The following is a 24,601-nucleotide window of genomic DNA, read 5'->3' as shown; positions in this document are numbered from 1 at the left end:
CCCGGAAAATTTACAATTACGAGAGAGAGAAAGCGCATAACGTGACTAATGTCACATTCATGCAGACTAATGCCGGTGAATCGATACAGTGCGGACTTCCCGGGTCCCATGATGATATTAACATAGCCTAATAACTCTAGCCTTCTTTAATTTATGGACCTTTTCAACTATAATGCAGTTGATGCATTTTCATCTCTATGACACTTTAAGCTTATGAAATGTGAAACAAAATAACACTACACATACAGGATATAAAGGGTTAATTTAACTTTTTTTTTTTTTTTTTTTTAGCACATTGAGTTCATGCTCCTCATATGAAATGTGGTAGTAGTAGCTAGTAGTAGTAAACCTTTATTTTACCAGGCAAGAATTGCTAAGAATACATTCTTATTAAGGCAATGGCCTGGTAGGAGGTGAAAGACCTCCTAAGGGCAAGGGAGAGGGGGAGTATAACATTAAAATATAGACAATAAAAGCACATTCAACAACAGTGACACAAAAGAAGAAAGACAATAAGCCAACATAATGCAATGACATACCATAAAATGACAGTTAGTTTGACGTACAGTGACATTATGTAAGGACAGAGACACTAAACGTAAAAACAGTGATACTAGACAACCATAGATGAGACAGTAACAAAACAACCACAGTAACAGACGGTGTTAGTGATGTTAGTGAGGTGACAGGATCAGAGAGAGCTTTGGCTGGGACAGCTGCAGGTATACTTTATGGTGTGGTAGCCTATATAAAATTGACATTGACATTGTTTTCCCAAGTAAAATAGTGAATGAGTAAGCAAGCTTGCACACACATGCTGAGATTGGTTGGTAGCCTATAGAGGAGGGTGAGAATGGGGATGATTGGACTGTAACCTACAGTAGCTATGTGTGTGTTTGTGTTTGAGCAAAGACGGTATATAGAGTATCTTTGTGGGAGACTTAGTATGGCTATGTGCTGTTGACTTGGTGCCCCTGTTCCCTGTTTTGTCAGTTTGTTTTTGTCCATTTTTAAATACTATGGTCATCATTTAATTTCATTGTCAGCAATTTTAATATTGTTATCTTTTTATCTGCTCATACTGTACCTGCCCAGGGAACAGGTGGAAATAAGCAAATGCTGCTATAACCTGGCTCAAGACATATTTTCTTGTCCTACAAGATTTAATTTTTTTTTTTTTTACCACTGTTTCTGGAGCTGAAAACCTCCTCTGCCACTGATGTCTGAACAAGTCTGGACAGACCTAACAAAAATGTAGGCCAAACTATGGGGTAAACAATGGTTATTACAAGAACTGACAAGGTTTTATCTTCACTATTGGCTACCAACCAATGCAGTCTGTTACGCCCCACCCTGGGGTTTTCCTAAGGGGCTCACACTACTCCAATGAACCACATCAGACTCACAAAACACCTCTTAAAGGGATAGTTCAACATTTTGGCAAATTGGCCCATTGCCATAATCGCTATAGTCATAGCAGTAGGTTCATTACCTTTAATTGTAGGTGTAAGCTATTTTTAGTACAGCGGAGCGCAGCAGCTGGCTGCTCAGAGCTACGCTATGGAGGCTAATGGAATTTCTTGGTTTCCCTCATTAAACTCATCAAATTCAACATCCCAAAACTCCACAGCGCGTTTGTAGACAAGTTGTGACCTGCACAACCACCACGCTATGAGATAATGACGGAACGATACGAAACGGAGCCGTTTTCGAGGTAAATACAGGGTAAATACGGAGACTGCTTGCTGAAAAACTGTCCCTGAACGCAACGCGCATCAGCGGTTTTGTATGAATTTACCTCGAAAACGGCTCCGTTTCGTATCGTTCCGTCATTATCTCATAGCGTGGTGGTTGTGCAGCTCACAACTTGTCTACAAAAGCGCTGTGGAGTTTTGGGATTTTGTATTTGATGAGTTTGATGAGGGAAACCAAGAAATTCCCTTAGCCTCCATAGCGTAGCTCTGAGCAGCCTGCTGCTGCGCTCCGCTGTACTAAAAATAGCTTACACCTACAATTAAAGGTAACGAACCTACTGCTATGACTATAGCAATTATGGCAATGGGCCAATTTGCCAAAATGTTGAACTATCCCTTTAATTAATGTGACGTCAGCAATGTAACAATCATGGATAATAGATGAGAGCCTACTGTATATGACAGGGTAGATTACTGTAGCTATTGAATAAGTCATTGTGATGCTCATACAATTAGCTTTTATTGGACTCAATGGGTAAAAAGCACCATGTAATTTCTCATGTTGCTTGTTGTCACCTGGAAAGCATGAGCACTGAGAGCATCTAATCATTATATGCTCTCATGTTAATATGAATTTACCTTACACACGTTTCCATTTTTTTTTACTGACTGAATTTATTTGGAAATTACCAGGGGCACCTGAATGCAGCACTCTTAGTCCACACTGTGTTTTCCTTATCTCTGTCATGCAATGGGGAAACTGTAACATGCCCAGCAGATAGATACTCATGTCTTGCCCTTGTCCGTTGGCTGTTGAGTGAGAGTCCGGCAGCAGTAGCCGACCCCTCCTCTCTGTGCGCTTCATGATATGTCTGTCACCAGCTCTCTGTAGAACATTGTGTGCTGTGCGGCCACCGAAGGGTGTTGACTGCTTTCAGTACTAAACAGGTTTCAAGAAAGTGACAGCTGGTCCACCCTTGTGAGAAATATGTGTAATGTTCATATAATATCCCCAAAAGGACCCAGTGTGCCTCAATGATAAACCCATATTGACCTTTCTACCTTTTATGGCACTTTCCTATTTCCTGTCATACAATTTTTGAGATATTGTTTTTATAATTGTATAATATCCTTTGTTATTTCCTTTGTAACTCCAGTTATTTTTCACTGAGATTGAAACAGTGGGGCCCTTGTGCTGCCGCCCTTTGGGATAGTTACACATATAAGCCACAGTTGTGACGTGCGTTGGGTCACATGGTGACCAAAGCGTCTCTGTGAGTTTCTGTAGGTGGACGGTTGGTCATAAGCTGCTACAACCAACTGTTCTGCATTGAAAACTCCACACACTCTTTAATAGAAGAGCTGCTGTGTGTTGTTCCATCTAACAGTTATCATAAGAAGCTGACAGGCAGACAACACAACCCTATTGTCGGCTAACTCAACTGCGTCACTCATACGAGCAATTAAAATTCTTTCCATCCGTCTTCAGTTCAGTCACTGTGAATTAATATGCCAAACAAAACAGCTTCAGTCAGACCTCATCAGCGCCGCCGACCTTTTATGGAAAAGGTCCAAACATAATTGAGAGACTGAGACATAACAAGTTTCCCCCATCAAAGGCCGAAAAAAGAGGAAGTAAACAAAAGAAGGATCTAAGAGGTCAATAAAGGTTTGAAAGTGAAGACGTATCAGAAAGCGGAAGTAGGGTAATTCACGTGTTACATCCTCAACAAGCACGCTCACATGCGTTTTGTGAAACTTCTAAATTGGTAAGCTGCGTGAAAACATCCGTGTAGTACAATATGAGGCCCATGAGCCTAATTACATTAAATTCTCAAAAGCCTGAACATGCGCTTCAACTGGTAGCAGCAAAGTCTGCTCGCTCTGAGTTTTTACTCAACCTTTGCTTTATTTTTGTCTTGTTTTTTGTCACATTTTGTCAACTACTGATGGATCCTTCTGTGGGAAGAGGAGTTTGTTCAGGAGATGAGCTTCTTTCATTGAAAATGAAGCATGTCTGGAGGACGCCACCCAGTTCCAGCTGAGACGAAGAGGTGTTTTCGTGGTTGCCGTGCTGCTGGTGCAAAGGTGAAGGCTTATAGTGGAGATGTACTGTGTGTCCTTTCTGCTGTCAGTCAAAATGTCAACTCTCTGCCCAACAAGAGTGACGGGCTGCCGGAGATAATTGGTGAAGACACTTTTCTTATCATAACAATACTTGTGCACGCTATTGGAATCTGGATCCAGGGGGTGGGTGGTTTGTGTTTGGGGTAGTCATTTTATTTATGTATTTTGTTATTTTTTCTTTGACCTTATTACATGCACATGTCATTTATTATTATTTTATTATTTTATTTTATTTTATTTTATTTTTATTATTATTTTAGTTTTATTGTTCACTTTCATGTATCTATACAGTACGTTTATAGATATGGGTATATATGAATACATGGCTTATGATTTATTGTTGTATTATTGACTTGTACCTTTCTAAGTTTTTCAGTATAAAAAAGAAAATAAAAAGTTGATCACAAAAAAAACAATACTTGTGCACATCCAATCCACATTCCATGTGAAGTTCTCCATGAGATCGCTGCTAGGATACAGACTAAACATCCTGAGACAGTTTTAATGATATTAGGCAAGGCAAGGCAAGGCAAGGCAAGGCGAGGCAAGGCATCTTTATTTATATAGCACATTTCATACCAAGGCAACTCAATGTGCTTTACATAAAGACAAAACATTAAAAAAGAAGAAGCATAAGACAGAATAAAAACAAACAAAACACTAAAAACAGATTTAAAAGCAAGAGCAAATAAAAGTAAAATAAAAGAAAATAGATAAAGTTTTAAGTTCTCAGCTATAAGCACGTGAAAAGAGAGATGTTTTTAACCTGGATTTAAAAGTGCTTACAGTTGGGGCTGATTTCAGTTCTGCTGGTATTTTGTTCCACTTGTGAGCAGCATAACAGCTAAATGCTGCTTCACCATGTCTGGTCTGAACTCTGAGCTCCACTATTTGACCTGAGTCAGTAGATCTCAGAGCTCTACTGGGTTTATACTCTACTAACATGTCATTCATGTATTCTGGACCTAAACCATTCAGTGATTTGTAAACCAGTAGCAGAACTTTAAAATCTATTCTGTAGCTGACTGGGAGCCAATGTAAGGTCTTAAGAACTGGGGTGATGTGATGTGATCTCTTTGTTCTGGTTAAAACTGCTGCATTAGGAGACTTCAATCCTGATGGAATCACTGAGGCCATCCTGAACAACTCCACTTCATAACACCATGATGGACCAACACGGCTTCTTCTTCTTCAAGAAGATTCTTTGTTCAGCCATCAGCCTTTTTAATTCTTCTGCAAATCATATGAGCTACCAGACAAATGAATTTCCCTTTGTGGATTAATAAAGTAATTTGTATCATATCAGTTCTCTTTGAACGATTCTGCACCCATATTGTAGATTCCCTTCTGATGCAACAGGATCTGAGCAGTAAGAAGAGTGAGAATAGAGCACAATGGAGAAATGAAAAAGCAGAACAGGTTACTTGTAAATGCAGTAGGCTAGTAGAGAAAATTTCTGCTGAATTTCACATTGCCTTTAGTTGGAATTCTTTAATTGATACAAAACCTAGAAGACAAAAATAGTCTCATTTTGTGTCTGTATTCTTTGCTGAGGGGACTCATGCTCTTTGCAACCATTCACCTCCTTATGACACGACAGTTTGCAACATGTGGAAATAGTGGTGAAATTACTCATAAATAATAACTGTGAGAAAGTGAACTACTGTATGTGAATGCAGCCAGAGTCTGACCTTATGTCAACACTCCTTTACTCATACTATGAATACATACATAGTCTTTCAATCATTATCCACTGTATCAGCCTGCTCCTGTGACTGACTCTTTACACTTAACTACCAAATGCAAACTAAAGATGTGATTGAAGGAACCATGCCATTCAGAGTAAGTGTGTAGCAATAAATTGATCTACATAGATATATTGATTCAATGATCATTGAGTCGATCAGATATTGAGCGATGAGTTCTGCTGCAATTTCACATTTTCCATCTGCAAAGACATACTGTATGTGTTTTGCTAATTATTCATTTCTAAAACTCTTTGTGTTAAGATAATGGGAGTAAGGTCTACACTAAAATCTGGCCTTATAGATAATTAATGTATTTTCTTCATGTTTCTTTTATAGAATGTGGAAATTGTAAAGCTCAATAAACCAGAATGGCATTTTAAAGTGAAAGGGAGGCTTCTTTTCTAGTTTGGAGTGATGTCAGTCTACTTTCATGGCATATATGAGTAGGCCTATAGCTTTATATGATAATAATAAAATATACAGTACATTGTACAGAATCTTATAACAATGTGTTTATTGTTGTACATCCCAATATAGCAGTATGGTGTTGTATTTTATTCGAAGAAACTGCATTTTATCATAAAATACTGTAGTATAGGATGTTACAGCATAAATCAATGAATGGAATCATTGTAAAAAGTTTAATTGGGAACATCAACAGCTTCATTTTACTATTCATTTTCTCTCTCTCTCTCTCTGTTCATATTTCTCTAGCTCCATCTCTTAAAACTTACTTGACACTTCCACCATGCACCTGTAAGCCCTGTGACAAAATTACATCATCATGATTGTACCGAGGCAGCACAAGATTTTGCCAGGTCAGAGCTGCTGAGGTCAGAGTCCCGGTCAACAAAGGCTGTCTTCTGGGAAAAAGCTTCACAGACACAAAGGCCATATTCAGTACTCTGACCAGCCTCCCTTTGGATCATTGTCTAGCAGTCTACGGACGGCAGACTCACATCCGCATGACTACAACACTGTCCATCATTCCACCAGTAACAAATGGGCTTTCAGTGGATTATTTATTTATCTTTTGGTGTGTGTGTGTGTGTGTGTGTGTGTGTGTGTGTGTGTGTGTGTGTGTGTGTGTGTGTGTGTGTGTGTGTGTGTGTGTGTGTGTATGTGCTTGTGTGTGTGGACTTCTGTCATGGAGGAAAAAACCTTGATAGTTAAGTCTCCATTTGTTGACAAAACAGCACATTTACACTGATTGGATAGAGATATGCTGTAGTTGAGTCAACAGTGGAGGTGAACCTGTTGTGACCTGTTCAACAGTCTCTGCATGTTAGTTCTTCGCCTGTTTTGTTTAGTATTGCCACTCTTCTGCAGGATGTTTGGTCTGAATCCAGTTTGAGTTTCAGTATGAGAGCTTTGGTTGGCATATTCAAAGTTATTTTTGATCTTTGTGGAGTGAAGGGATGCTGGCTGCTGGCCTCACCAGCTGCCTTTGATTTGTTGTTGATTCTGTTTGTCTTAGCACATTCTCCACAGTATTCAAACTACTATGACCCACTTTTGTCGTGCCGTTTGCTCGGTCGAATGCGTTCGTCTGAAGTGATTGCAATATTTCAAAATGTCAATTTTTCCTCTGCTATATTGCTCGGCTGTGGTTTCCTGTGTAAAAAAACCCCCAAAGACAAAAAGAAAGTGATACTTTGTGAGACTGTGTGAAATGAAGCTCTTTATCAAAGTCACTGGTGTTAATGGGTGTGGAAGCTTTGGGGAATTCCCTCTTTCTTATTTACCTATTTCACAAATCAGTCAGCCTCTCTATCTCCATCTTGTGGCAACTGAACAAACAGCAAATGCTTAAAAAATACTATCAATCGATTTCAAAATGTATTCAAACCCCTCCATGTTTGCACCTATTGTTTAATTCATCAGATTACAATTATTAAATGTTAACCCATTGATCCACACTCGATTACCAATAATGACAAAGGAGAATGGCAAATTCATCATAACGCAACAACTGAAGTTTTCATTTTACAAAAGTATAACCTGCTACTTTTCACAGCAGTTACAGTTTTGAGTCTTCTTGGGTAAATGTCTACACACTTTGCACACCACCAGTTAATCTCACCTCTCCTGCTTGTTCTGACTATTAGAACTATGAGACTGAAAATAAGGCACCTCTGAACCAGACACAGGCACACAGACCTGATGCAGCCGTGGCTCTGGCTCAGTGTGTGACTGGGCAGTGGGGCTGGTGTTAAAGTGGGCCCCAAATCCACATGGAAAAATGTACAGAAATCACATGCAGCTTTCATTTGAGTATTTTGGATTGAAAAGAAATAACATTCACTCAAGTTATGAGCCGTGCATGTGGAAACCTATTGGTTAACATGGGCCCAGCAGGGGGGGGGGGGGGGGGGGGGGGGGGCATGGGGGCTGTAACTGATACCTCTCAGCTGGTCGGCTGGAGGAGCCTGATCCTCTGACAGTAGAAGTGTGGGAACAGACTCTTCACAGCTGACTCTGACCCCTGGACATGATGGCTCTTGTGCCCCCAAACAGCCGTTCCTGTTTTCCGACAGTCAGTCAGCTCCTCAGTGAAATCCAGTTTCACATTAGCAGGAATACTGTCTTTATTTCTACAACCCATCTATGGGTTCCCCAGTATAGCTATGTGGTTATATGGCCCAAATCAGACTGTGTGTTTTATTTAGATACATTTGTATATTTAAAGAGGATGTATGAGTGTGAACATCCCATTACACTGACAGCTGATTACAGTATTAAAAAAAACAAGCAGTGTGAACATTTAACCATTAAAGGAGACATATTCTGCCCCCTTTCCACAAATTAAAATAGTTCCCAGGTGTCTTAAAGACATGTCTGTGACATGCTTTGGTCAAAATACCCCAAGGATTAAACGTCACAGCTCTTTTCATCCTCTCAAAACAGCCCTGTTCAGAACGGCTGGTTTCAGTGCCTGTCCCTTTAAATGCAAATGAGCCACTGCTTGCACCCCATCTACTGGTACCAGGTAGGGGTGGTATATGCAAGACAACTGAGGGAACAGCTCGTAAAAAAAGGTGGACCTCAATTTAGGGAGCCTGAAAATTACAGATTTTTTTTTGTCAATTCTCACATTTTGTGGGCCAGAAGGCAAGACAAACACCCAAATATATGTTAAAGAGCCTTCAAAAAGTGATATTTCCATAATATGTCCCCTTTAAACCATTTGATATAAAAATAGATTTAAATAGATGCTGAGTGCTCTGTACAAATGGTTTAAAATCAGCCCCTCTGCTATATTGGTCAGTGGCTCGTGGTTTTGTGCTGTGTTCTTACAGTTAATTTAACACCAACTTCAACACAGACTAGTGATACCAAATGTTTTTCAGATTTTTTTTTTTTCAGATGCCATGTTTGATTTGTTTCTGCCTCAGGCCAGGTTTTAAGACATCTTTGCATAATCTTGAGCTTGGTTGCTGTTTTACTTCCATCTCCACTGTTTGTTAAATAATATATACCCTGTGGTGAAAGTATTTGGTTCTGTGGCTCTTTTCAGATGACATCACACACACACACTGTCAAGATTGTTGCATTCTTTCCCCCCCCCAAAATATCCTGTCTTGGTACTCTATAACAATGATTGAAGAATGAACAATGATGATCAAATTTAAGATAAATTAAAAATACTTGCTATCAAGTCATGATTAAGTCAATACATTTCATTCCCTCTTGTCCTCTGCCCTTGTATTTACACACTGTATTTGTCCAGGTATTACTGCCCTGTATGCATAAAGTTTTGTGTATATTAACCCACTGTGTGTGTGTTTTTTTTGTCAAGTTATGGCTTGGGAGTGTCAGCAGCTTGAATAGGAATGACTCCGGTGGCCAGCAGGATGATGATGAGGGTGACGATGAGGACGACCACCACAATGACCACAATCAGTTTGACGTTTTTCCACCAGTAGGTCCGACTCACATTTCGAGACGAGTGCTTGAAGCGTTGAGCCTGAGCGGGAAGAGATATGAGACAATCTATTTAAAATAACACTTTGTATATTCCTGACAGCTTTTTCTGAGATCCCCATCTCACGAAAGAGAAACATTTCCCGGAATGAACAAACAAGAATAACAGGTAGTGTGTGTCACTGACGCCGAGCATTACAGCCCATGGATACGCATCTGAAACTCACAAGGTTGTTATGATGATTCACCTAAGGAACTGCAGATTCTTCTATGTCAGGGCAACTTATTCCACAAAGGTCTGGTGTGGCTGCACAACAGATCTGACTCATTTAATCAACTGATCATCAAGAGTAGACTTAAAACTTTCCTTTTGATAAAGCATATAGTTAGTGATCTGAGAATGCAACTTCTCTTAATGTTTTTTAAAACACAATTGAACTTGGCATTAACTCAGGCTAACTTTTACTTGTATGATTGCTATTGTTTTATTGCTTATCACACTGTTTTATTGCCTTTTGATCGTTCTTGATTAATATTGTTTTTAATTGGTTGATGTTGTTTTATGAATAGCGTTATATAAATAAAGTTATTATTATTATTATTATTATTATTATTATTATTATTATTATTATTATTATTATTATTATTATTATTATTATTATTATCTCAGTCTGCAGACAGTTGATTGGTCAAACTGTGCTTTTACTTGATTGGAACAAGAACCTGCAGCCACACACAGGCCTTTAAGGAATAGTTTGCCCATGTCTGTTCTACAGTTATGTGCTGCTCTGCTTCTACTGGTCTTTTCTGCTGGTTTACTTGAGGAACATGGACACCAAAGTCATCTCAGTGAAACTGCACAATACAACCCAATTTTTCAAAAAACATATGTATTTTACAATAGTAAAAGCACAAACTGCTGGGGACTTGCCTCATCTGTCATTTCCCGTGCCCTGTCGGAGAGCTTGTCCAACCCTTCCTCACGTTGAAGTATTTTGTCAACATTCTCCTTCATCACCTCTGTGATTCCTTCTATCTCATCCTTCAGGTCCCGTGTCCTGCTCTGTGGTGCCGGCTCTGCTGCCTCCTGGTAACAGTGTTATTATATGTTAGCTGGGTAACACTTCACATTGAGGGTCCCTTAAAGCAGAAGTATAAGCGATCCGGTGGTTTTGGCTAACTTCTTGTCAGCCGATGGAGTTAGCAGTCCCCGCCCTCGTCCCTACATCACCACATTCACGTGCATCCCTTGGCTGCACACACAGAGAGGGCCGCCCCTTTATGCCGTTCTCTCTCCTCATTGGATAAAGGTTGTAGGATACAAGGAAAGTTTTCTCCTCGGCTTACAGCAGAGCAGAGTGACTGACAGACCCGTGTTTCAGACCAAACACTCTATAGAAGTGATTGCTGTCGGAAGATAGAACTATTAAGACTTATATTAACACAAACATTCCACTTACTTCTGCTTTAATTAATGTTAGTTAGTACATTATTAAGCATTAATTAACTGTTTACACATATATTAACAATCACTAATTAGGATTAGGAAACACATTAATCAATGTAGCCTATTAGTAAGCAGTTAATTAATGTTTACTACTCAAAGTTAGTTAATAAATTATTAAGTAATAATAAAAGTTGGATTATGTAATTAGTTATCATTATGTATGCATTACTCAGCATTAATTAACACATTAGTTTATATATTAATGCTTAACAATGTACTAACTAAAGTTAAAGCAGAAGTAAGCGATCCGGTCGTTTTGGCTAATGCTGCGTTCCAGGCAGGCTTTTGAAACCGTAAATTACAGCTTCAAGTCACGACTTACGACTTTGTAGCGTTCCAGGCAACCCACTCGTGTTTTTCCGACCTGTTTTACCTGTGAAAGTCACTATAACGGCCACTCGTAACTTCAGACCCGTGAACTCGTATCAAATCTAACTGGTACAACTTCACAGGTCGGAAAAACACGAGTTACGGGTTGCCTTGAACGCACCATAACTTCTTGTCAGCCGATGGAGTTAGCAGCCCCCGCCCTCGTCATGGATCTATTGGTCCTCATCCCTACGTCACCACATTCACACGCATCCCTTGGCTGCACACACAGCCCTTCATGCCGTTCTCTCTCCTCATTGGATAAAACTTGTAGGATACGAGAAAAGTTTTCTCCTCAGAGCAGAGCAGAGTGACTGACAGACCCGTGTTTCGGTCCAAACACTCTATGTAAGTGATTGCTGTCGGAAGATATAACTATTTAAGACTTATATTATGTACGTAACACAAAAATATCGCTTACTTCTGCTTTAATTAAGCGACCCTTATTGTTGTGTTACCGTTAGCTGTAAGTGCATTTACAAAGGTTTATGCTTTTATCATACTGCAGTATTTACATTTTGTATCACTTCACATTTACAGTCGTCTACATTATTTTGTCCTTATTACTCCATCACAACCTTTTTCAGATGAAGTATTCATTTTGTAAACAGTCGTCATTAATAAACATCCTGAGGTGTTAAATGTTTTCTTGATTACTTTGTATTGAGACACTAATTCACTTAATAATGTGTCATGTGAAGTTGAAGCACTGAAGATGAAAGCTCAGGTCTAGGAACTATCAGTTTGTATGTAAACACCACAGGTGATAGAAGTACCTGCCGGAGAGTTGAAAAGAGGTGAAGAGAGAAAAGAGGACTGAGGCAGCTGAAAACTCTGATATATCAGTTGAGGAGGAAGTGATGACACAGTTTGAGAACATTTTGCTGATAAAACCTATGTGTAAGTATGTTGCTAACCTTTAATTTTTTATTTTTCTCTTGTTGTAGGCTACTACCTGTTGACCTGTCTATACATTGAAAAACTATAATAAAATATAACAAAAAAATGTATGTGTAATTACATTTTTGGATGAAAATGTGCCGGCCTAGGTAAAGAAAAAATTATGTTAACTTAATAATTGTTCTACCACTTGCATCCGTCCTACACAAGTTACAAACTCATAGAAACTCGTCATCACTGATTCAAACTTTAAACTTGAGCATGGTTACTTTTAATTCTTTATAAATACCAGTAGGTATACAAAGCCAGAACTGTATCCATGGCAGCTGCATGTCTCTGGGTATGGCAAAGGCAATACATTACATAGTTGTACATGATCAATCTGATATGCGATCGATCTTTATACCTAGACTTTGAAAAAAAAATCTAAGTTAAAAAAAAAAAAATGTATTGATCTATTTAACTCATAATGGAACTGAATGAAAGTTATAGGGCTTAGATGAAGACAAACCGAGCAGAAGAAGGATGTAAGACATAAACAGTGTGGTGTCCAGCGAACAGCTTTTCAACATGAACTTCACAGTAACATCTGTTTTCTCTGAGGGAAAATGGTCTAAACAGCGTGAGAGTAACCACAGACTGGTAACAACCCTGGAGCAGGACATCTAGAGAGTGACCTCAGAATAATTCATATCCTGACAGGGTTCTCACTTGACCGTTGCCCTGTGAGCTGCAAGAGGAAGCCGGCATCTCAAGAACAGGAAACAGGCCGATGGCGCAAAAGAAGCACTGAGCATCTTGACTTGATTCAGTAATAGTTGTAGAAAGAGAGGCCACAGTGGGTTCTTATTTTAAAATATGATATGATCTTTATCATAATTATCTTCTCTTCTTCTGCTTCTACTGCCACCCAGGTTTAGTTTTGAGTCTTGTTAAACTGAGGTCATTAGACTGAATGACTCTGTATCAGCGCTACACAAATATTCATCATGTCTGCATTGTTTTTGAAAATGACTGCCACTCCCAAGTCTCAGTTTTACTCAACCCAATCTTAAGTAAATACATTTACTGACGATCCGTCTTTTGTTTATCTGGATTGTGATATGATAAAACAGACAGTAGCCTACATCACAGTAAAAAAACATTTATCTTTATCTCTCCAGCTTCTATAGTAAATCATTAGTCATTATGAAAGTGAGGCTGATATCCACTTACCATGTCTGCCATGTCTCCTCTTGTGTTTAAACAGTAGTTCCTGGAAGAACAGAAGCATACAGTAGTTACTGGTGATGCACATTAGTGGGTGAAACTTACTGAGTTAGTCAGCAGATTTTATTTTCTAACTCATCCAATCAACTGCCTCTATCTTCATAACTGACAGTCCATTGGCCTGAAAGCTGACTGACCTGTTTAAACAGGAACTTGGCCAAAGTCAACTTCAAAAGCAGGAAAACCTATGCACCTTATGAACCTGTTCTCATGAAGAGCGGAAAAAAACAATTTTTCATAATGGGGAGTGTTTATGTTCATACGTGTCTATTACTCCACTGGGGTTAGCCACAGTGCTAACCTCGTGTCACTCTACATGCATGACCTAAATAAGCTTCTTTCACCACAATATTCAGAGCATCTACAGAATAAGTCGAACCAGTCGTCTTAGTGTTTATTCAGTGTGGCTGGGAGATTTGGTCAGCACCCAAAATTCCTGAAAAATATGACTCAGAATTACAGGTAGGAAACAGAATGGGTGTTTTCCCATTGGGTTTCCTTTTACTCATGTCAGTGTGACTCTTTGTCTGCAGACATTCTCTGCACCTTTTCATTTCTCATGTTTTATTGTCATATTGTTTATTTCCATGTGTACCAGCGTACTTCCTGGGAAGCAGAGGAATAATGAGTCTTCTAAAAGGCAGGTATGCTTTGATTGAAGATTAGGATGCACTGTTTTTGGATAATGGGCCGTACTTGGGATTATTTGAAATCTTAGATTTTATGAGAAACATTTGTATGATGAAGTAAAGAGGAAAACTTGCCAGCAAATTTTTGATCTTCAATACGCTATGCTAAAGAATTTGCTTTAAAGTGGCTTTTTTTTTTAGAGTTTCCGTTGGATGGGTGGATGATTCTTCTGGGTGGGCAAGGCTTATTTTCGGATGGTCAATGGCCACCCTAGCCCACCTGTAGACACGCCCCTGCTTCAGTGCTGGGCGTCCTTCTGAAGAGGTGGGAGCTGGTGTTTTTCAGAGTCAGAAGAAGTAGTTTGTCCACTGCTCAGCTGTGTGTGTGTGTGTGTGTGTACTCATTAGACCTGTAAAAAATAAAAGTCAGACCGTCTGCGCCACCTTGTGGCAAATCTTAAAACAGCACTGGAGGAGAAATCATGACACAGGAGCCGGAGTAAATACTATTTATTTATTTCATATCAGTACACTAAAACCTTTCAATGCTGCACGTCATCAGTCCCAGACCTTCAGTTAATGACACTGTAAAAAGCCTTGACTGGTGAGAGACCTGCTGCAGCTGGAGTCAGTGAGGAGACATGATGGTGGTCTCACACAGCATCTATCAGGCCAGTGTCAGTCAGAGGAGGACTGCCGTGTCCCGAAGCACAGAAAAAACAACATGGAAGAACTTGTTCCTACACAGCCTCCCTTTTACACCTACCTCTAGAAAATGATTGTAGAGCAATAGAACTGTATCACATCAGTTACATTATGATTAATAATTAGTCCAGAGTATTTGTTTATACAGAAATCACATAGAGCTTTCATTGGCCCATTTTAGATTAAAAAAAAAGAAAGAAAAGAATGAGTAACATAAAGCATTAAATAAATACCCTCTAATGATAGACAGATACAGGCTGTTGCAAATATACAGAGGTTAGAAGATGTTGACTATATACAGATGATAATGGGAACATTTTGACCCCTTTGGAGCTGAACTGCTACTGTGGCAGTAGAAGCAGAGGAGAGGTGTGACACATGAGAGTTATGATGTGAAAAATGTTTTTTTTTTTTTTTTTTATCATACTGTGGGCAGCTGTGAGATGGGCCCAGCAGGGGGAGCCAACGGAGGGACTGTAAATTGTCTCTCTCAGCTGGCCGGCTGGAGGAGCCTGATCCTCCAACACTTGAGCAGGCCTTCACCAGCTCACCCTGGAGCTTTCTCTTTAGTAGCACTTTAAACTGCAGTATCTCTAGAGTCCAGACGTGGAGGGAGAGGAAAACAACTAACCTGGCCAGTAATAAAAGGCTGATGATACTGCACAGCACTAATGTACAAATCTACAATCAGGAGCACACACACTGCACTGCTTTCAACTCACAGCCTCGTCTTCATGTTCAAATTACACTCTGACACTGCTGCTATTCTGTATCCTAACACATTTCTAAATATTTCACAGTTAAATGATGATGATTTCTCCTTTGTGCATCAGAACTGTTCTGTAACTTCAACAGTGGACTAAGGACAGAATAGGAACATCTCAAACATGAGTTACAATGCTGAAGAACTTAAAGCAGTGCAGCTTGTATACATTCAATAAACTATCTTTTTTTCTAGATGTGCGAATACAAAGAAGCTGGAAGCACTTTAAAAGTAAAGAGTCCCCAAATGGTAACATACACATATCCATGGCCTACAGCTCAGACTTTTTAAATATATCATGACCTAAAAAAATGTTACAGATTTGTGCTTGGTGGATTTCTCCATTTGTCAACAATTTCACTCCATTGTTTTCATCTATTAAACTACACCAACCGGCCTTTGTAGTGCACACAAGCCTCAATCAGGATATCTAGACAGAGACGGGAGGAATCCACGTTATTCAAACTTTCCAACCACGCATATTAAAGTGACTTCCTCTTTCCCGGGATGAAACAACAGTTGGTGGCGAACCAGTCGGACAAAGTGCTGACGGTGGTGTTATGGAGCGTCCTTTCAGAACGGTGGCGAGTGTTTCTCCTGCTGTCGGGTGAAGACCTCAGACCTTACAGACAACTCTCTTCAGTGTGGCTCTATGTGTCATTGAAGTTCCTAAAACCAAAAGAATCAACTCCTTCAATTGCAATATCAGCAGGAAAGTTACCGGTAAGTAGAGAGAGGTTTCACCAGACAGCAGCGATTTACTCCAGTCTATATATTACTTTGTATATTGTGCAATAGGGGTGCGTTTGTTTATGATTTCCTTCTTTAAGTTATGTGCATGTGTGTGCATGTGTCTTTATGGCTTGGGGGTGGGAGGGGTGATAGGAGGTAAGGGAGAGCTGGTGGGGATGACTCCGGTGGCCAGCAGGATGATGATGAGGATGATGATGAGGACCACCACCACGATGACCACCACCAGCTTGACGTTCTTCCACCAGTAGGTGCGAGCCACTTTCTGAGACGTCTGTTTGAAGTTCTGAGCCTGAGGCAGGACGGGGAGTAAAGGGGGGGGGGGGGGTGTTAATATGAGGAATGACACAGGCTGTGTCTGAAACCACTCACTCATTCACTACTCACTATGTAGGGAATTCCAGATCAATGTCGACCATGATCATGACTGCGATGCGCAGCGGCAATGCATTATGGTATATATCGATTGGTTAGTGACCATCCATTGTATGCTACTTTTCCCGTTGCATTGTAGGATACTATGAGCCCACTATAGGGCATATTAATTCTCACTATACACTCAGACAGCCCTACAAAGTGGCAAATCATTATATATTCCATTATATGGTGAGTAGTGAGTGATTTCGGACACAGACACAGAATGAATGGACTGAAGACAGCACGCAGATAATAGTCCATTATCCATGATAGACAGTTTGACATATTATAAAGCAGTGGTTCTCAACCTTTTATACATCAAGGACCCCTAAATTGACACAAATTAGACCACGGACCCCCATTGGACCAAATTTAGAAGTAAACACCAGAAATACACAAATATTTGTTCTGAGACTGAAGAACATTACTTTTTTATACTTTTAAATTAGGGCCAATGAATTTTTGGAAATATTATAGAGAAATTTCTGGAAAAAAGTGGTCCAATTTCTCCAAAAACATTTAAACATTTCTAGGAAGAAGTGGTAAAAATTCTCAAAAAAAAGTAAAACATTTTCTTTAAAAAAAAGTGGTGAAATTTCTCGTAAAAAAATGTTCAAATTAAAAATAAAAAAGTAAAACTTTTCTAGAAAAAAGTGGTAAAATTTCTAAAACAAAAAAGTAAAAAAAAATCTAGAAAAAGTGGTAAAAAAAAAAAAAAAAAAAAAACTTCCAGAAAAAAGTGGTAAATTTTAACCCCCTTCAGATCTCTCAAGGACCCCAAGGGGTCTCCGGACGCCACGTTGAGAATCACTGTTAAGCTCAGAGTAAAAGAATACGCTCCAGTGGTTAGACTGACCCCTGCTTGCAGGTCCTCTGATTTGCCCATGAGGTCGTCCAGTCTCTCTCCTCGGGCCAGGATGCGGTCCACATTCTGTGTCATGATGTTTTTCACTCCGTCCACCTGGTCCTTCAAGGCCTGCACCTTGTCCTTGGACTCTGGTGCTTCTGCTCCTTCACCCCGCTCCTGGGACAGACAAGTCATTTCAGAAAATGAGTCATGGAGCAAAATAGATGACATGTCAAAACCTAATCTTAGCAGGAGATTATGAATAGTCAATAGTCAGTGTTATTTAGCTGACAAAATAACCATCATTTGGAATTTTGGACGTGTTCGTAGCAAAACTGTTGAGCTCTTGTTCTGAATAGTGATGATGATATTTGTCAAAGGTTCAGTCTGGTTTCACTGATATAATATAAAGTATTATTAAAAATAAATAAAATAAAAATGGTGTGAACAGATTAATAGGAACACCTGTCAGTAAAACTCTAAAATTGTTTGATTTGGTGGAGCATAAAACAGCTCGAGTATTAAAGCCAGGAACTATCGACTACCAAAAAATATTCAGAGAATGTTTCACGAAAGAGAGCAAGGTTATACTTTGAGAGAGAAGTCAAATCTAAAAGTTCGCAGAGTTTGCACAAAAAAGAAAAGTTTCTGTATTACCATTTGTGGAGTAAAACTGTGTACTGAAATTAAAAACATTTTCGAGTGTAATTCTGTTTAAAAAGAGACATAAAGAAATGATTCTCCAGAGGTACTTGGATAAATACTTCCCACAAGGTGCTTGCTTGGTAACTGGATTAAAATGTTGCAGGAAATGGTAGGCTACATGTATTGTAAAGGAGGTATGCTGAATGTAAAAAAAACAATTAGGCCTATTGTATGTTTTGTGTTATGATTTCAATTAGAAAGTATAGTCAAATTTAAAGGGGTAGGATTAGATAAGTTAAGTATATATATCTGTATATATTTATTTTTTATTATTTTTTACATTGTCGTTTACATGATTGAAATAAAGATATCAATCAATCAATCAAAAGTATAATGAAACACAGGTCAACAGCGATGCAAACAGGACATGAAGGGCTGAATCTCTTCAAGCTTCCAGTTTGTTCAGAATGAAGTGGCTAAAAGCTTTAGAAGAAACACAGGACCTTGAAAACTTCATTTAAGCAGCTTGGTTTGGTCCAGCTTACTCATCACAGATGTCCACTAAAAGTAACTCCGATGACGGCATCAGGTTTGTTGCCTGGGTTACAAACTGGAGGTGTGTGTTAAAGGGACAACGAGGAGTTTCTATTTGGTTATAAAAAAGTCTCACGTTAATGTGGATGAATCTCCGCTACCCACACTTGTTAATGGCTCCATTTTCGATAAATATATCGTTTTGTCTCTATCGTTATTTTGTTATTATTAGTGGTGGTGGAGATGCTGGTCGAGCCGACCAGTGTTTCTTTACTTTCGGTTTCGTGGCGAGTCATGAGAATAGAGAGCCTAAGCGGAAGCAGGAAGTAACGGTCACCATGGGACCTCAACTCTGAAAAACTCGCCATTCAAATGAACGGGACTGAACATTTTATTTCGTGATCCGTTTGAATTGTGCCATGAGAAAAAAATATGTCCTCTACCTGTTTAAAACATCATGTTTCATCCCGAGAAATCAGCAGTTTGTTGTAAAACTATTGTAGAATAAAATTCAGAAGAATCTGTAAGCAGAAAGACTACAAGTCGCGTAGGTGACGTCACACTCCAAATGCCGCCCTTTCCCGTGTCAGTTGGTGACGTATTTTTTGTGGGACACAGATCTGTAGTCCGTGGAGCGTCTTTACACAAAATACATTCTTCTGTTGCCGTTTTATGATAAACGGCTGATTTCTCTTCATGAAACGTGATGTTTTAAACGGGTAGAGGTCATATTTTTTTCTCATGGCGCAATTCAAACGGATCACGAAATAAAATTTTCAGACCCGTTCATTTGTATGGCGAGTTTTTCAGATTTGAAGTCCCATGGCGCCGTTACTTCCTGCTTCCGCTTAGGCTCTCTATAACGCCGCCGAATCTCCGTTTATGGTCGGAACTACGACGGTATGTGATCGTCTTCCAACCTCTGACTTTAATTCTTGATGAATGAAAACATGAGTCTGTCTTGCGCCGGTCAAAGAATTTCACGGTGCTCATAAATGTAGTGTGAAAACGCTTCGCTTTTCCAAAACTCCTTGTTGTCCCTTTAAGTTAAGTTGGATACTGGAGAATATAGGATGGATAAAGTTTAAGTTAAAGACAAAGAGCATCTGTCCCTTGAGAGTCCTGGACATGGAGGTTCGGGACTTAGGCTAGTCACTGGAGAACCCCCTCCAGGTTCAACGCTGTGTTTGAATTTAGACTTGATGATGAATGTGAGCAGAGGTAATATTCCTGCTGTCGAGGTACTCTGAGATGACTAGAAAGGAATTTTAAAATGTCCATATCATCATGGTATCGTCTGTTACATGTCTTCCTCTGTCACAGTCTTTTATTTCCTGTTTCTTGTGTGTCTGTTGTGGCCTCATCTGTCTCACACCAGGGTTTCCAGACAGCTGCTGGTGGCTTTGAGAGTCTCTTCTCTTCGGTCCCTGAGGCTGGAGCACGTGACGTGACTCGCTGCCGGCCGGCCTATACTGCTTATCAAACCATTGTTTTTACATTTGCGGGAACGCCTGCTCCAGCTCGTCCGCATTCGACGTGAAGATAAGCTGTGATTTCACACAGCCACAGGTGTAACGTTAGAGCAGAAATATTGTACACTATACACGGTGTAGTGGGAGTGTGTGTTAGTCAGCAGCACACACACACTCGCTCCACAGCTCCTCAAGCCAGCAGCAGACCGTAAACAAAGCAGTCTCTAGGAAACGGAGCAGGTTCTGCTGCGTCATCTCCTTTTACCCTCCCTTCTTTCTTGTCCTTCCTTCTTTCTTTCCAATGTTTCTGTCTTTTATTGCTTGTTTATCTCTTTTCCTTCATTGTTTTCCTCCTTATTCTGTTCATTAATGACTCTTTTTCTTTATTTCCCTTTAAAGCCATCTGTCAGGGGTCATCTACTTCACACCTCCAAACAGCAATTTGTGTCATTACACTTTAAATGACCAGCCAGCTGTATAAACGGGGCTTTCCTCTCTTTTTCCTGTCTCTTTTGCCAGTGCTAGTTCAGTGAGGCAGGATGAATGGCTGAGAGCTATCAAGTGTCACCATTCAGCGACAGAGGGAGTCAGAAACATGACCGATACAAGATATTCACACACTGACGGCTACAGAAAGTATTTTTCCAACTGCTTCAACTGTTGTTAAGACTTGAGGTGGAATTCATCCAGTAAAACCATTCACTGGTCTACGAGTAAAAGCTTGACAACTCAAACAAAAGGTTGACAGATGAGGCACAGCGCAAATATGTAGACGATGCATGAGGAGAAAGGATAATACACAAGGAAGTGTTCTCTCAGACATGAGTGTGCTGCTGAATCAAATCTTTCTTGTGGGAATGTCTGACTGCCATGCAAAGAAAAAAAGATTTAATTTCAATTGATAGGCTACAAGAAATCCTAACTGCTCACATCCCGTATCTATTCAAATGTGACATTTCCCTAGTCTGCGAAAGCACACACTGAGGTTTCAACCGCCCAGTTACTCTGATAGATGCTGCAGGCTACAGGAAAACACTGTTTGTTGGTTTAGCTTTCGCAGTACAATTCAGCCGGAGCTGAAAGGTTTAGCTCGGACTTTCAGAGAGAAGAAACGCGAAGTTTCGAAACCACAAAAGTCACAGTGTTTAGACGTTTGGCAGAGGAAGCAACAGTTTCACACACTGATGGCCTCCAACAGATACTCATTAGACTACGTGGACAGTGGACGAGCCTTTGTTACTGATGGCTGTCGGAGGAGATCTGGGCCAGATAATCTGAGCACATAGCTGTTCATAGAGAGAGAAAGGAGCAAAGACGGAAAGAAAGACTGTGTTAAACTAACATTAGTAACTTAATTCAATTTATCATGGAAGTCTTTCGGGAATCTTGAGTCCTGGCAGGTGAAAATGAGTCAAATATGTTTTCAAACCTGGTGTAGAGCAGAGTTTAAGGTTTAACATTAGGTACAAACTATTTAGATAGGCTACAGTAAACATTTGAGGAGCTACAACAATGTGCAGACTTCACCCTTTTCAAGAAGTCTATTTGTTTGTTAGTCCTACACCTGTAATACTTTGGATGTGCGTGCTCTATCCCACTATTGTGTTCACAAACTATTTAGATCACATGAGCAAAAGAAGACTTCATCACATAACAAGTGCTATGACTAGCTGGGGCTGGGGCTAACGTAACAGGAGCCTCAGCAGCCCAGGGCTCAGGCTGTGAAGGCTGGAGTTTTACTTTTTAAGTGTTGTACAGGCGGTTTTATCACAGGAAGGGCTTTTTACACACACATGAAGCAGTGATGTGATGCCTGGGCGTTATCTCTTCAGGCCGGTTCAGTTAGCATTAAATCAACACATTATAAAGTGGAGTTTGGCTCCAGGCACCAGGCTCAACCGACAGTGAAGCAGGGAGTCGCACTTCACAAATACATGCTGGAAACAGATGTTTTATACCTTAGTAAATGGGATAAAAACGTGTAGCCTAGATGTGTCTTGTCAGATGTGACTTAAAGTTGAATGTAGCTATTAGCCAGAAAGTGAGAAGAGACATTAGTTTGAACGTAGACTGTTGGGTCGCAGCAGTAACGTTAGACCGTGTTCATTAGGCCATTTTTCAGGCTAGTTCTGGCACTTCCTTTCTCAACTATGAAAAAAAGAATAAGTTAATTCGTTATTTTTTCTGATTTTTACACCTGTTTTAACTGTTTCAGTTCAAAACTAATGTTTTTAATGAGGAAAACACCTGTTGCATGTCGGGTGTCTGACGTTAAACATGGTGACGACGAGAGGCTTCCTACACAACAAACACAGCAGCTCCAACCAATATCACCCAACTTACCGGATCAATGTCCATGTTGTTGGAAACAATGAGCTCGGACCGGAACCCAGTGGATAAAGTTAGTTTAAAGTTGATGCAATTATTTAAAACCTTTAAAAAAGTCTTTTAACGACTTGAAAGTTTGATGCTCCGCCGAGGCAAATATGTTTCCTCCTCTGTTTAACTTCCTGGTTGAGTTTTTTTTTTTCCCCCTTCGAACTGGATTCCGTCGGTACATGCGTCAAGTTGACCACAACAACCACCGTTTCCGGATTATATTTTCAAAATAACAAAAAAAATAACAGCTGCCCGTGCTTCTTGACGAGCATGTACACAATTAGTCAAAAGTCTCAACGATTTAGTGAATATTAAACACTCGTCCGTATATTTTCATATTGTCATTACATTCCATTAAAGAATATATCCAATCCAATATGTCCGGACCTTGAGACGATTTTTATTTTGAAGGCAGTCATCTTCACTTCCTTTGATTTGGTTAAATGCAACAACTTACTGTGGCTCTACATTGTATCCTGGGGATGGTGTCATGGCAAGGTGCTCTCACTATGCTGGCTGTGTGCTTACTGACTGAATCACTGTGATAAAGTTATCAGACTGTTTCATAATGCGTTGTATGCTTCTTGACTAAACTCAGTCTTATGTCATCTTTTGTGTTTATGGTCAAACAAACGGGCAACGTGTGACGGTGTGCCAAGAAAGCCTGAGAACCAAAAACTAAAAACCAACAGTTACCCAAAAGTTGAAATTTCCAACAGAAAAGATTTATTATCAAATTAACTTTTGCATTTTTGTCAGTGTTTATAGAAATGTTTTATATCATATGTTTCCAGCAGAAGTAAATTCGGAGGTGATGAGGCCATTATATTCAGTTTTCTTTTTGTATACAATTCTATATATCTTGTCTCATGTTTAGTATGGTCTATAAATACAGTGTAAATGCAGTTTATTGAAAAACATAAACCAAAAACTGTCAGTGTGCCTAGATAAACTCTCCGTAGGAATGTCCCGCATCCATCTCTCTGATGCCATCACAGCATGGCATGATAAGGCCTGCTTTAAACACAGGACATACCATGCCATGGAACAATAACCATTTTCTACACTTCCTGATTTTGTTTCAGTGTGTCTGACCAAACTGTCAGAAATCATATGGTAAGCACATCATTTTGTGGATGATAATTTGATCAGTTTTTGAGGGCCATGACCATTCATTTTGTTCCACTTGGTTAATCATACACTCTTCGGCTGAAGACTTTCATTTCGGGAAAATAACACTAATTACTCTCTAATTTCCATATTAATCACTTTTCAGTGTGCCAATATGAGCAATATGAAACGTAGGCCTCATCAGTCCTCTGCAGCTCATTCCTCAACACAGTAGCGGTGTATCTTTAAATCAGCAGCCTGTCCTATGTCATAGATCTAATGTGATCAGATAGAGAGATAAAGATGTTTCAGTGCATTGATCCATGAGAAACCGTAGGATTACCATCAGTCATTCCTTGGACTTTTCTATGTGAATCAGTAAAGAGTCAAATTAAACAGCTGCCTCTGATGACGGCCACATGAATCCTGGGACGTCAGCGTCTTTCTCATCCGAGTGATCACTCCCTGTCCCACAGCTCCTTGACGTAATGATGTCACACTGAGTCCCACCCAACCAGCAGCTCCAGGCCTGACCAACCGGTTTTGCCTCAACCTGTGGAGGTGGTGGCGTGGCTTAAATACCGACTACCTGCCTTCCTGTCAGCTGCTGCAGGGCGCTCTGAATCACAAGCAGCTAAAAATACTGTAGCCCATTATGTCCATTTGAAAAAACACTTTTGCCTGTTGGGCATTATATTAACACGTGTGCTAAAAATACTGGTCATCATTCCTGGAAATATGAATTGTACAGAAAAAAAGGCATCATGTTTTGAAATAAACCTCTACTGTGCATTTTAGAATGCTTTTATTTC

At 39.8% G+C, this 24,601-nt stretch overlaps 2 protein-coding genes across 2 annotated transcripts; both read right to left on the bottom strand.

Annotated features, from left to right (window-relative positions):
- Window positions 1–8,216: 8,216 nt before the first annotated feature.
- Window positions 8,217–13,509, bottom strand: LOC310991806 (vesicle-associated membrane protein 8-like). The gene is made up of 3 exons (XM_083979738.1): window positions 13,485–13,509; window positions 10,425–10,580; window positions 8,217–9,536 (listed from the first exon to the last, which is right to left on the bottom strand). Exons 1-3 carry the CDS (start codon window positions 13,494–13,496, stop codon window positions 9,369–9,371), a joined length of 336 nt encoding a protein of 111 aa, XP_083835864.1. The 5' UTR covers window positions 13,497–13,509; the 3' UTR covers window positions 8,217–9,368.
- A 1,158-nt stretch (window positions 13,510–14,667) lies between these two features.
- Window positions 14,668–22,812, bottom strand: vamp8 (vesicle-associated membrane protein 8 (endobrevin)). The gene is made up of 3 exons (XM_083979268.1): window positions 22,644–22,812; window positions 17,659–17,826; window positions 14,668–16,677 (listed from the first exon to the last, which is right to left on the bottom strand). Exons 1-3 carry the CDS (start codon window positions 22,656–22,658, stop codon window positions 16,492–16,494), a joined length of 369 nt encoding a protein of 122 aa, XP_083835394.1. The 5' UTR covers window positions 22,659–22,812; the 3' UTR covers window positions 14,668–16,491.
- Window positions 22,813–24,601: the final 1,789 nt, after the last annotated feature.

The sequence above is a fragment of the Trachurus trachurus genome, assembly GCF_905171665.1.
Source record: "Trachurus trachurus genome assembly, chromosome: 9".
Classification (NCBI taxonomy): domain Eukaryota; kingdom Metazoa; phylum Chordata; class Actinopteri; order Carangiformes; family Carangidae; genus Trachurus; species Trachurus trachurus.
Note: the sequence above shows the minus strand (reverse complement) of the source record. Positions and strands in the feature narration are given on the sequence as shown.

What these genes read in the sequence shown, in the direction of transcription:
- vamp8 (XM_083979268.1), bottom strand. An exon ending in CAGAGGACCTGCAAGCAGGG is followed by an intron (nt 16,678 to 17,658) that starts GTCAGTCTAACC and finishes GTCCTGCCTCAG; the next exon opens with GCTCAGAACTTCAAACAGAC.
- LOC310991806 (XM_083979738.1), bottom strand. An exon ending in CACGGGAAATGACAGATGAG is followed by an intron (nt 9,537 to 10,424) that starts GCAAGTCCCCAG and finishes CTTCCCGCTCAG; the next exon opens with GCTCAACGCTTCAAGCACTC.